The 12,128-nt window shown below is 48.4% G+C and overlaps 1 protein-coding gene and 1 long non-coding RNA gene across 2 annotated transcripts in view; one reads left to right on the forward strand and one right to left on the reverse strand.

Annotated features, from left to right (window-relative positions):
- The window catches only part of CTNNBL1 (catenin beta like 1), a 47,462-nt gene extending 39,490 nt beyond the window's left edge, over positions 1-7,972 (reverse strand). Inside the window, exons 1-2 of the mRNA XM_085079578.1 lie at positions 7,813-7,972; positions 231-419 (exon numbers count right to left, since the gene is read on the reverse strand). Of these exons, the coding sequence (XP_084935704.1) occupies positions 231-419; positions 7,813-7,842 (219 nt within the window). The 5' untranslated portion in view covers positions 7,843-7,972. The remainder of the gene's footprint in view (positions 1-230; positions 420-7,812) is intronic.
- On the forward strand, positions 7,955-10,124 carry LOC146428723 (uncharacterized). Its single transcript, XR_014856060.1, has 2 exons — positions 7,955-8,052; positions 9,789-10,124. It is a non-coding gene; the product is annotated as an uncharacterized LOC146428723 (long non-coding RNA).
- Positions 10,125-12,128: the final 2,004 nt, after the last annotated feature.

A 12,128-nucleotide genomic window follows, 5' to 3' on the forward strand; every position in this document is an offset into this window, starting at 1 on the left:
GAAAGCCCCCTCCCTTTTGCCCCCAATTTAAATCTTCAGCTGATCTATTTGACAAATTTGAAGTTAATGAATACCCCACAGGGCAGGAAAGCAAACCCACAAACTGAAGCTGTACAAGCACAGGAAGATCACGTTAAGTCTCACCACCTACATGGTAAGAAATGGAAATCACAGAGAAGTGGTTTGGTGTTTGGTTATTGCCACTGCCTCTCCCTTCCTATAGGACTTACTTCCTCATCTTCCTCTTCTCCATCCCTCTCAATTATCTGAAGGAGTTTCTTCTTCTCATCATCAGTTTCTTCTAGGGCAGCAGACTCCTCTTCCCTGTGACGACCATGCTCTCGGGCACTGGCTTGTTTCCGACGTGCTTTGATTTCCTCTTCCTCTTCATCGCGGGGCCTTTTTGTCCCTCTGTTAGGCTGAAGTCAGAGAAATAAAAGGTGAAAGAATACAAGTGTTTAGTGACCCTTGCAAACCAGAATACCAATAATACAAGCCATACTGAGGACATTCTTACAAGTTGTTTAAAAGATTTGCTTACACGATGCTTAACAACTCTGAAAACTGGAAAGGAAATTAATTTAGTGAAGTGGAACATCACATGAGTAGATGAATGTCTCTGCCAAGAGCTGTGTCAACATCCTACCTTCTTTGATCTATGAACACGATTCACAGGAAAATGTCTCCATAGACAGCAAGGACGAGGAGTGTACAGACAAGGAGTGGCCAACCAGCCCTGCTCAGTGGGGCACAGCTGCCCATCAAAGAACCCCAACCTGCTGACTCAGCTGAGACAGCCCCACATTTCACAGCCAGCAGATTGATATGCTCAGCAGACAGCAGGGAAAGATAATTTTTTACCGACAACACATACAAGATTATATTGAATTCCTGTGTGCATCCCATTTCACCCCCATCCTTCTGTCTGAAGTTTGCTGACATGTAAAAGCAGAATCATCCCAACTCAGTGTAGGCAGGACAAGGAGGATTGCTGCTTGCTGCAGCTCTGCAGGGGCTTGGCACCAGATTAAACAGCACCCATACTGTCATGGTTTGCTTGGAACAACCTATTATTTTATCCCACTATTTCTAGTTGATTGTCAAAATTAAAGGTAATTTGCCAAGAACAAGAAAAAAATCCATTAATCCTAATCCCATGTTTTCATTCAGGCAGAAAGGGATAAAAGCATTTGCAATGGAAGGAAAAACCTTCCCCTCAAAAACTACAAGGACATTAAATTTGGTCTCTCATATTTTTTGAAGGACAACCAAGCTGGAAGAGTACTTCATGCTCTATAACTACAGCAAAACAAAGCTTAATTCTTCACTATTTAAAGAGAGTGTGTGTGTCAAGAATAATAAAATAATAACAAAAGTATTTTTACTTTACATCACTGCCCAAGTCATCTGGTAAATAATTTTGTAACCTCGTTAGGTCTAACATGTGGCCATCTTAATTTATAAAACACAACCTGGCAGGCAGCCCCCTCTCTTCTGCTCTGTGGGACCCTTTGTCTAAAAGAGCAAAAGTCACACCAGGCTTCCATGAACACAGGTCCTGCTTTTAACTGAGACTGGGATCCTTCTCGTATTTGATCCAAAGAAAGTTGCAGAGGGAACAGGTGACAGCGTCATTCTCCTGCCAGGTCTAGCATGACAGTGAGCATCAAGATGGGAATTTCCAGCTCCCTGGCAGGTTGGGAACTTTTGGGCTGCAGCGGGCAATAAACCTTCCAGCCTCATAAGGCAATCCTGCTGTGGTTCCAGTTCCACCATGCACTGCACTGGCAGCACAGCCCAGTACAAATGACAAGCTAGTAAAGGATGTGATCTGGAGAAAATGCCGCTTTCAGGAGGTAAAAAAAAATACAAATCTCCCCCTGGACCTGAAAAGCACATAAGGAGTTAATTATAATTAAGAAGCAGGCCAGACAGGAGCCTGGCTGAGATCACCTTGTTTTCAGGGTTACCACCTTGTCACCCCTTTAGGGAAGATGCAGACTCAAGTTTCCCAGACAACACATTAGCACAAATCAAAGCTGTAGCTGCTCCATCCCAGGCAGACGTGTTCAAGCTCTGTTATCTGTCTCCTTTCTCCCTACATCTTCTCTGCCATTTCCATTACAGATGGTACATTTCTGACTTAAACCTCTTCTAAAGTGCCTCCATGCACTTTTAAAGCAGTTACTCGGCTCATAATTCAATAGCCATGATGTGGAAGCATACCCAGAGATTCTGTGAAATGAAAGATTTATTTGTTTGGAGGGTTTTGTGGATTGGAGGTATTTTAAGCATATTCCTATTACTTATCTTCTAGGTACATTAAAATATAATTTCACGTAGATCCATTTGGAAACAAACATGTCATTGACAACAACCAATAATTCAAACACTCCCCAAGCAACCAGCAACCCAATAAAGAAAAGAATAAGGAAAAGGTGCTCTTCCAAATGACATCACCTAAGGAAAAAACTTCAGTAAATCCATACTCCTTACTCAGTGTCCTTAAAGGCACAAGGGTCCCCATCCTTACTATGTCCTTCCATTCACTTCTCAGTAATACCCAATTTGTCATAAACCAGCCTTGACAGATTAATGTCACAAACACAGATACAGCAATTAGTGACATAAATCCCAAAATTTACAGCAAAATCCCAACAAGATTTGCCTTGGATGTCCCTAATTAGGAATTGGAATCTCATTCCTCACTCTTATTTCTAAACAGTACAAAGGACCAAAGCCCCTGGTGAGCCTGAGGTGTAACAACAGGCAGAGGGAGCTGGGGGTCTGTCAGATGCAAAGTAATGTGCCATGGGAAGGCATTGCATCCCAGAACAAAACCTAAATTAAAACTCCATCATGAAACCCACCCCATTTCCTCCGAGTACACAATCCTCAAGATCAGAATTTACACCCTTGCTTCCATCTCAATTATTTCATCCTTTTTTATATTTATGCATTGCTGGGGGAGGCGTCTCTAACACATACCAGAATCATTATGATAAATCATGGAAGTGCCCCGCATGCGATCATTAACGCTGCCAGCAGCCTGGCAATAGGCAGTAATTGAATTCCAGGCAAACGCTATTAAGCAGGCATTAAGGCTTTGCCTCTCCTTATTGATGTTATGCAAAACCTCACTAAGAACATTGCAGTTCCCAACCAGTACTATTAAAACCACAAAACCAAGGTCCAAGTGGAACACCTGGGTCCTGCTCATTCCACAAGAGATGCACAGTCATGAACAACTGATTTAAGGCAGGCATTAGTATCTGTTCATTGATTTTCATCCTGGGTTTGCATTTGTGTTTTCCAAAGGACTGTTACCAACCAGCAAGAATTAAGCCCATAGGTTGCTGCACTGAGCCTGGTGCATTTCACTCAGCAAATACACAGATTGTGTCCAAACACATTTATTTAACCAATTCCACAGCTTCACAGACATCTGCACAAATTCTGCCTTTCTGGTAGAAGAGAGAAAGTTAATCATTTGATAAACAAAATGTGGGGTTTTTTACTCAGTTGTGCTAAGGTGAATCTGGCTAGAAGTTGGAATTCATTAGAAAACACACAAGAAAAGCATTTTTCAATTGTTTTGTTAGCTAAGCTTAATTCTGTTCCTGTTGAATGCAGGGCATTCACAGTAATTTATTCAGCAGGCATTTTCATTTAAATCTAACACTGATAGCACCACACAAAAACCAATGAATACAAAAGGGTTTAAAAAAAGCTACTGTTTATAAAATATTATAAAGTAAACACAAGCTGGTAATTGAGAAAGGGAGAATTATCTTTCCCTTTCTTTCATAGTTCTCCTGTACTGGTTGTATCTGTTAGCTGACATACCCTGAACTGACACTGCCTGGGACCAAGCCTTTGGGTACAGACTTTCTCCAGACACACCTGACACAGGTCCTGGTCTGTGCACAGCCAGGTAAGGCCAAGCCTGCCCTCGGTGTAGGCGACAGAAGCAGCACCCGCCATATGTGCCACGAGAGACAGGGAAACAACATCCTAAATCAAAGCACAGTAATCTGCCAGTGCCCCTGGGCTCCCTCCAAGCAGTGATTGCACATTAATATCAGGGTTAAGTACCCCACAAAATCAGAACACACATTTTTCAGAATGCTGATTGCTTCAGCCTTTGCCAAACATCAGGAAGGTTTAGAGAGGTCTCGGTAGTTTCATCTTACTCCGAAAATACTCAGGAGTTTCATATTACTAAGGTATCTGTTTTGTAAGTAACCTCATTACTGTGAAGCTCAGAAATTATTTGTTAATGAAATCTGAAATAAATCTTCATAAATGATGCAGCTTCTTCTGTGCCCACATCCCAGCCCGCTCCAAAGAGCCACTCAGAAAGCAGCGCAGCAGCTGCCAGTTTGGGATCCTAAAAACAAGCCCACATCTCCAGAGGAATCTTCAATAACTTCCTAATTTTGTTTCCAATGTTTGTGATAAACCAGGCTACTATCAATCTCAGGCTTTTTCTTCCTGAGGCGTGACATACAGCACTTCTAAATGAGGCAGGATCTGAGTGCTGAAAACTGGAAGAACTGGAACCCCAAGAAAATCAGAAATCTCAGAGACCCAAGAGCTCCAAAATCACACAAACTGAAGCAAATGCAATGACAGGTGCACACTGTACCCACATGGATATGGATTATTAATTTCAGAGGGAATTAATCTCTGTGCCCTCCAGCCTCTCCCATGAGGCTCTGAACCACCCAAAGAGCATGCCAGGGAGGTGCAGGACAGGGATTTTTCTTGACACTGGTTTGGTGGCCAAAGACAACACATCAGGAAGTAAACTAGAGATTCACTACCCACCCTGTGAGAACATCAACCCAGCTCTGGCAGCATGGGGCCATACTCCCAGGAGCAGAGCTGAGGCCAACAGCTGACCTGGTGTCGGCTCCTTGTTTTAACTGCCAGCAGGAGAGGAGCTACGGGGGTAATAATGCTTTAAGTAGTCAACAACCAGCTCAGCTGAGCTGCCCCTGCCATCAGATGCATCCATTACATCGCAAATTGACAGTAAATTATCCGTACCAGCAGCAGAAATGATGATGTGCCTCCATGGATACACGGAGATCCATCCCCATGCGCATTGCACTCAACCCCGGCAGACAATGGGGAGATCGCCCAGCACGGTGAAGTCAGCTCTCATCCCATTAGTTACTGCTTCTCCTGCTATTTAATTTTACTAACATTCCATTAAAAAATAAGCAATTTGTAATGATCACTCACAGTGATGAAATCTGCCTTTAATGAGAATTCAAATAATCTCCCTTACTCCCTCCCAAGACAACTGAAAGAGGGCTCTGAATAGCCCCAGATTTAGCTTTGTCCTCTTAATTACCCTCTGTAATCGGAGACCAAACACGGAGGACCTGGGCAAACAGCAGCAATATTTAATCATCACTTTAGACCATCTGCAACTGTTTTGCAGCAACACATAAAGTTTATGGATTCCTGAGCTTTGTATAAACGGCCAGGTGCTGTTTAATTGTATTTTTTGTTGCAAGAGGTTTCTTTTCCCGTTCTGGCAGACACTTGGTGCTGAATTGGTGGCACAGTGCCTGCAGTCTTCTATGCCAAGTTTGGCACTGAGGGAGAACATCTTCTTGCCGAAGCAAGGGCACAGATTACACATTTAGAGGAGAAAATTCAAAACAGTGTAAGAGAAAAGCAATTATTTTGGGTTGTGCTCAGGGAGGCTGAGAAGACCAACTCATTTTGCAGCGAGAGATTAAAATCAGAGAGCTGAGGCACCACACCACCTCCCCGACAGCCGGTGCCACCCCTGCAGTGAGGACAACCAAGGAGACCTTGAGCCAGCCAACACCTCAGCCCAGAGCAGGGATGCTCCCAGATCCAGGGCTGAAGTGTGCCAGGAGCTGCTGGGCAAGCTGCCAAGCCACATCTCCCCAGCCATCTTCCTCAAGCCACCCTCCCCAAAGGCAGAGCCTGACCCACAGGATGGGAGGCAGTGAAATCTGCTGTTTCCTACTATTTTCCCCCATCTTTCAGCCAGAAATGCCCTCTCAGAAGGGAATCTCATTTTCTCAGAATCAGAGCTATTTGCCTGCCTTCTGCTCTTCCACTTCTTTCACCTGTACTTACCATTTTACCCAATTCTGGAGGCCTGAATTCAGCACCACTGAATTCCAATGATCACTCTGAAGCATCACCTCAGCTACTGACACAAGAACCACCTGCATTCAGGTGAGAGCCTAGGAGAGCACAGAGCCAGGACAAACCCTTCAGGAGCAATTTCAGTAGTTGGTTGAAAGCTGCAGAATGGTTTTCCCCACAGCTAAGAACAATTTCAGTGGCAAGAAATGAAATTAAAATGTAGCTACCCTGCAGCTAAGCAGCATTTCTTTACCTCGACAGGATACATCCCCCACTGTCACAAGCAATCACTCCCTTGCATGTTGAAAGCTCATCCAAGGGAAAGCGGTACAAAATCCAAGTGAGCAAAGCAAAGTGGATGGACACTTCCCTCCAGAGTGGAGGGAATCCTGTGGAGTTCATATTCTCAGAGCAAGAGAAAAACCAACTAAGAAAACCCCAAACTGGAACTTAGTTAAAAAATGACAAAGTTCATTCAGGTTTACCTCTCTGTGCCTTAACCTGCATCCCAGACATGTAAGGGATGACATTGTTAACCCCAACAAGAGTGGAGAAGGCCAAATAATTAAAGGAACGTGACAAATGGTGATTCTGCTTTGATGTGGAGAAATCACATTTTAAAAAGGTAGCGAAATGCATAAGCGAAAACCTCAGACCAGCAGGGCTGAGCTGTTGGATGTAGCAGGGTATGGAAGGATGTTTGAGACAGAGTAACCCACAGATGGAAACATTGTGGAGATTATCAAGGAGTCCAGTGGAGCTCTCAAAAGACAGCCTCCTCTCATAGCCGTGCTCCAGACACTTCAATACCATTGGGAAAATGGATGAAAAACTTCTCAAAGCCAACAGTAACTTTCCCTTTTTTCCTGAGCACCTCCAAACAACAGATTCTCAGGTGAACACAATTCTCTATTTAATAATTATTTTAAGAACTTATATAGACTTTCACAGGTCGTTCAGATTGGGCCCATTCAAAACCTCCCCCTAGGCCGATTGGTCAGGCTTGAACCACCTATCTTCCAAAGACCGTTTCAATAACATTAAAACTTTATTTATAAAAACACAGGAAGAAGAAAAGATTACCGTGGGAAAGAATTTGTGTTGCCACAACACCCTCATTCCCTGATCCACAGGGAACACGCTAAATCTGCTCCTGGGACAATAAACCAACACACCCGATACCTGCACACGAGTAATCAACCACCACAGGGTAAGAGGAACAAAACGCTCCGAGAAAAGCAAAACTTTCACAAGAAAAACCTTTTTAAAAAATATTTTCATAAAAATGAAATTAAATGAGTTTTGTCATAAAACGGAGAAAAAGACATGGTGGAACAGTAATGGAACGAGCTCAGTCTCGCTGCAGGGCCGGGCGAGCACCAAGCTGCCATCTGTGACCAAACGGCACCGGCAAAGCCGCCGAGCCCCCGGTAACCACCGAGCACCGCTGCTCCCAAGAGGGGCAGAGACCCCCAGAACTCAGCGACACTTTAAACAGCCCGAGTGTGGCGGGGCAGGCCCCACGCGGCGGCCGCCCCAGGCCCGGGGCCGCACCGGAGCTGGAGCAGCATCGCTGCCGCCGCAGCGGGGCCACGGACCGGGGCACCTCCGCGCTGCCGGCCGGGGCGCTAGGGACCACGACAGCCGCAGCACGGCCCAACCTCCCGAGCTCACCTGGTAGCTGAGCAGCTCCCCCACGTCCATCGCACCCACCGGGCCCCGCCACCGGGAACCTGTCGCAAACCACCGGGGCCGCGCGACACCTGCCGTAAGGCAGGGAGGACAGGCCGGGCGGTGGGGCGCCACACTGCCGGAAAGCGAGACGAGGAAGGGGCCGTGCCGGACAGCGAGAGGCGGGAGGCGCCACACTGCCGTAAAGCAGCGCGGGGCTGCCGTGAACGGGAGCGGGCAGAGGTGGGGCCATCCCGCCTCACGGTGCGAGCCCAGCTGCGGCCAGCCCGAGCCCTTGGGGAGCCCAGGGCAGGGCTGCGGGACATCCCGCCTGTCCCCCGGTGCCGCTTGGAGAGGGCAAGAAGAGGGCGAGACGCTCCCGGGTGCCAGAGGGCTCTCCCTGCCCCGAGCAGACGGTGCCACGGGCGAAGGGGACCGGAGGATCGTCCCCGCTGTGCCCCGCGGGCCGGGCCGTGCTGGGCTGCTGTCACCTACGGGGGATGCGACACCGAGCAGAGCCCCCTGCAGCCACCCCCGAGCGCTGCCCCCCGGGACACCGAGAATCAGCGTTTTCTCGTGACACATTTCCCATAACCTTCTGAAATCGCTCTCCGGGCTCAGCCAGGAATGCAGCAGGCTGTTGCCAGCGTTTATTGACAACACACTTCTATTTATACCCGGCGTCATTAACCGCTGTCACCTTGAAAACAGGCCAATAACTGGGCTCTGAGTGCGGCAGCAGCGACGTGACAGCCTCTCTGTTTGCTGAGGTCGTGACAAATCGTCCTGTAATCCCACAAGATGCAGAAGCGCAGACAGACTGAGGCATTTTTCAATTTAACAAATATGAATAATTAGGAGAGAGTCAAGTCGGCCAAAATCCTACTGAATTTATTTCAACTGTGCTTTAAAAAACAGTTTTGAGCTAAAAGTATCTCTCGTAATGATCACAGCTATTACACAGTTATCTCAGCAGGAGTCTGGTTTGAGAACGCTCGGAAAATTAAAAATATATATAATGTTTTTGAAGGAGTCCCTTGCATCCCCCATTGTTTCAAGAAAATATAGGAGATCAGTCATGGCAAAATTAACTCAACAAATCTTCATGTTAAAGATGAGATAAATAGAAGATAATTATTAACTCATCTGGCTTTGGGGTATTAAGTGTTCAGATAATTCCCCAGCTGTGAAACCAGACATTTCAGAGACCCTTGAGGGGTACTGGGACATACTGGAAACAGGATTCAGCTACTGGGGAGCCTGACCTCCATCCAGGGATAACCACTACCAGCAGGCATAGCACACACGGAGAGAAGTGGGGACAAGAACTGACCATCCACAGACACACACCGAGCATGGTGACCTGCTCCTACCCCGAGGCTTCCCCTCCACCTCATTCCCGCTGAGTGGAACAGCTCTGGGAGGAGCTGGGGGAAGGCAAAGGGAAAAATCTTCAATGAAGAGACCCAACTCGAGCACAGCGAGTGATTCTGGCACCTGCTGCCTCGAGCTCCTTGTTAAACAAAGGGACAGAAAATGTTCGATTCACCTCCCTGAGAGGACTCAAAGGCCAGGGGGGACACTGAAAAAAACAAAATCAGGAATTTGAGGAACCAAGGCACTGCATTGCTGCCTGGGAAACCCAATTCTCATCCAGTCCTAGAGGGCAGGATTCAATAACAGAGTTTTTATCCAATAAGGGGAGTTGGAGCACAGGCAGAAAATATTGAATTAAAAAGCGAAACCAGGAGCAAAAATCAAAGTATTAAAAAAGCTCTCAAGGAAATATATAAAGGATGGGGATGAGCAGCTGCCCTGGGTAGTGGGTGCCGCATGGGGCTGGCACCAGCCTCTCCCAAGTAAAACAAACAACAAAGCTGGGTAAGGGGCTGAAGGCTCTGAATAGGCTGGAGCAAACCCTGGGCCTTGGCTTGGCTGGGAGGGTGAGGACTCTGGAAATCCTGTCTCTCTCTCCCCAGGCATCCACCTTCCACAGCATCTGGGGTGCCACTCTCGGGGCTGACCATGTCCCCAGACCTTTCCTGACCCTTTTCCCTGGATGGACACAGAGCAGTTGGAACCCAGCAGTAGCCACAGATGAGGAGAAGTCCCAGCCACTGCAACGGTCCCAGCATGGAAACACCAGTTCCTCATCCCACCACGGCAGAGCTGCAGGGGATGCTCAGAATCGCAGCTGGGAGCGGTGACAGGAGGAGAAGGAGAGGAGGAGAATCCTGCTTTAATTTTATTCCGAGTTCAGGTTTCAACCCAGATGCCTCGAGATCTAATTCCGAATAAATAATTGTACTGAGTAACCCAGGTCCCCCGGTGATTAACTAAACACACTGAGGCTCGCTGAAATTGAATTAGTGGTGTGCGCTCAGCCGTTATTACCCTCCCCACGTCATGAATATTAATGAGGGGTTATTAAGAAATGTAAATGATGCCTCAGGGGGTTGGGAGCACAGGGGGTGCAGGGCCGTGTGGGCTGATATGACAAACCATTAGGAAAACAGCCTGATTGAAGCCACTTTTTAATTATGTCAGATCTCGCTCTTTGGCGGGTGCAGTCGCGCTTCCGGATGCTTTCGTCTTTATTAAAATCAGAAAAGGGAACAAGTCAGAGCTGGAATGGGAAATGAGCCTTTGCATGGGGGAAGATGCAGCCACCCAACAGCCTGGCATGTCAGGGTGATGTGATGGTCCTGCACCCCATGAGGTCCCCACCTGGCTCAGCTCCAGCCAGGACACCTCCGTGCTGCCAGAGGGGGACACTGGCACCCCCACAGCATCCACACTCCAGCCCTGGACACCCACAGCCCCCAGTTTCCACCACAGCCCTGCTGCCTGCAGCCCCTTCCCTCGGTTCAGCCTCGCTGGGCAGCAGAGCAACTGCCATAGGCTCATGCATTTTAACAGGCTCTCACAGGGCTCCCCGTGCCGGAATGGGAGCTGACAGGGCCAGCTGAGTTAATCAGAGTGGATAATGGAGGGAAAGAGAGAAATCTCAGCCCAAATTGCTGCAGAAATCATGAGCCGGGACTCAAAACCATCAAATTAAGCTGGGATGAGGCTTAAAGGGGAAGGCAGCAGTTCTCCCAGCCTGGTGTCCCACTGAAGCAGGAAAGGAGAATGGCCACAGAGCCCTCATCCTCCCACAGAGGGCAGGGGCTGCCAATCATTGTTCCATAGGAGAGATACGCCACCAGCACTGGAATAGGCATCTCAGTCCAGCCAGTGCTGCAGGATCAGTGGTTCACACATAAAACAAAGCAGGCCAGGGGCTTTTCTTTGGAGGGTAAAAGCAGCTCAGATGCTTTGTTGTGGTGATGAGTGTGGCACAAGCCTGGACTTGCTCCTGGTCCTGCTGTGGTCACCATCCCAACGCCCACTCCCCTTTGTGGTATCTGTGCTCACCCTCCACGAGCACCAAACCCAGCACCCAGGTGCCTGGACAGGGCTGAGCCACCAGCAGGGGAACAATGGGCATCTGATGGAATAAAGGCCCATCCCTGCAACTCGCTGGCATCGCCACAGTGTCACCGCAGACAGATGGAACAGTGTGGGACAGGCACGCACACGGAGTTCGTTGGGATTCAGGTCTCTCTGCCCTGATAGCTTCATAACACCAGGCTGCCACTTAATTGCACCCGTAAGTGTTGGAATTACTGAAGGGTAAAATGCAAATGGTGTAACCTTTCCTGAGCTCACCCGGCACTGCTGTTCAGGCTCCACACCGAAGGGAGCTGCCTGCATCCCTTCCCACTTCTTAATTGCTCAAAAGCTACTGGGAGATACGCTCCCCAGGCCCCAGGAGGGAGAGGACAGGCCCCTTGTCAGGGTTGTATGCTGGTTCCCCAGAGCTGGAGATGCCCCCTCCCCAGGCTGGCCATGACATGCTCTCCAATCCCACAGCACCATGACCAGCTGAGCTGAGGCTGTGAAGGTGTGAGTGTGGAGCAAAACATAGCCTGTGCCCTCCCTCTCCAGTGCTACCTTCCCACCCTGAAAGCCCTCCACAGCTCCTGGCCAGCGTCCCTGCATGCTTGGTCCTGGGGTCCCGTGGTGCTGGATGCCAGGGCAGAGTACTGGCTGAGCCCACAGCATAGCAGGGGCTGGAGAGGTCCAGTGCCTGCAGGGGAACCCAGCTGTGGTATTATGGTTAATGAGATTTTCATGAACCTGCGAATCATTTGGTGGGAGGGGTGGGGAAAGGTCTGGGTAATTAAAGGTTGCTGACCTGTGAAATCAGGCTGTGAGAAGCCAGGCACGGAGCCGAGGCTAGATGGGGCTGGAGGGAGGAGGGAAGAGGAAGGTGC

Source organism: Lichenostomus cassidix, chromosome 20, assembly GCF_008360975.1.
Source record: "Lichenostomus cassidix isolate B80296 chromosome 20, HeHo_3.0, whole genome shotgun sequence".
In the NCBI taxonomy this organism is placed as follows: domain Eukaryota; kingdom Metazoa; phylum Chordata; class Aves; order Passeriformes; family Meliphagidae; genus Lichenostomus; species Lichenostomus cassidix.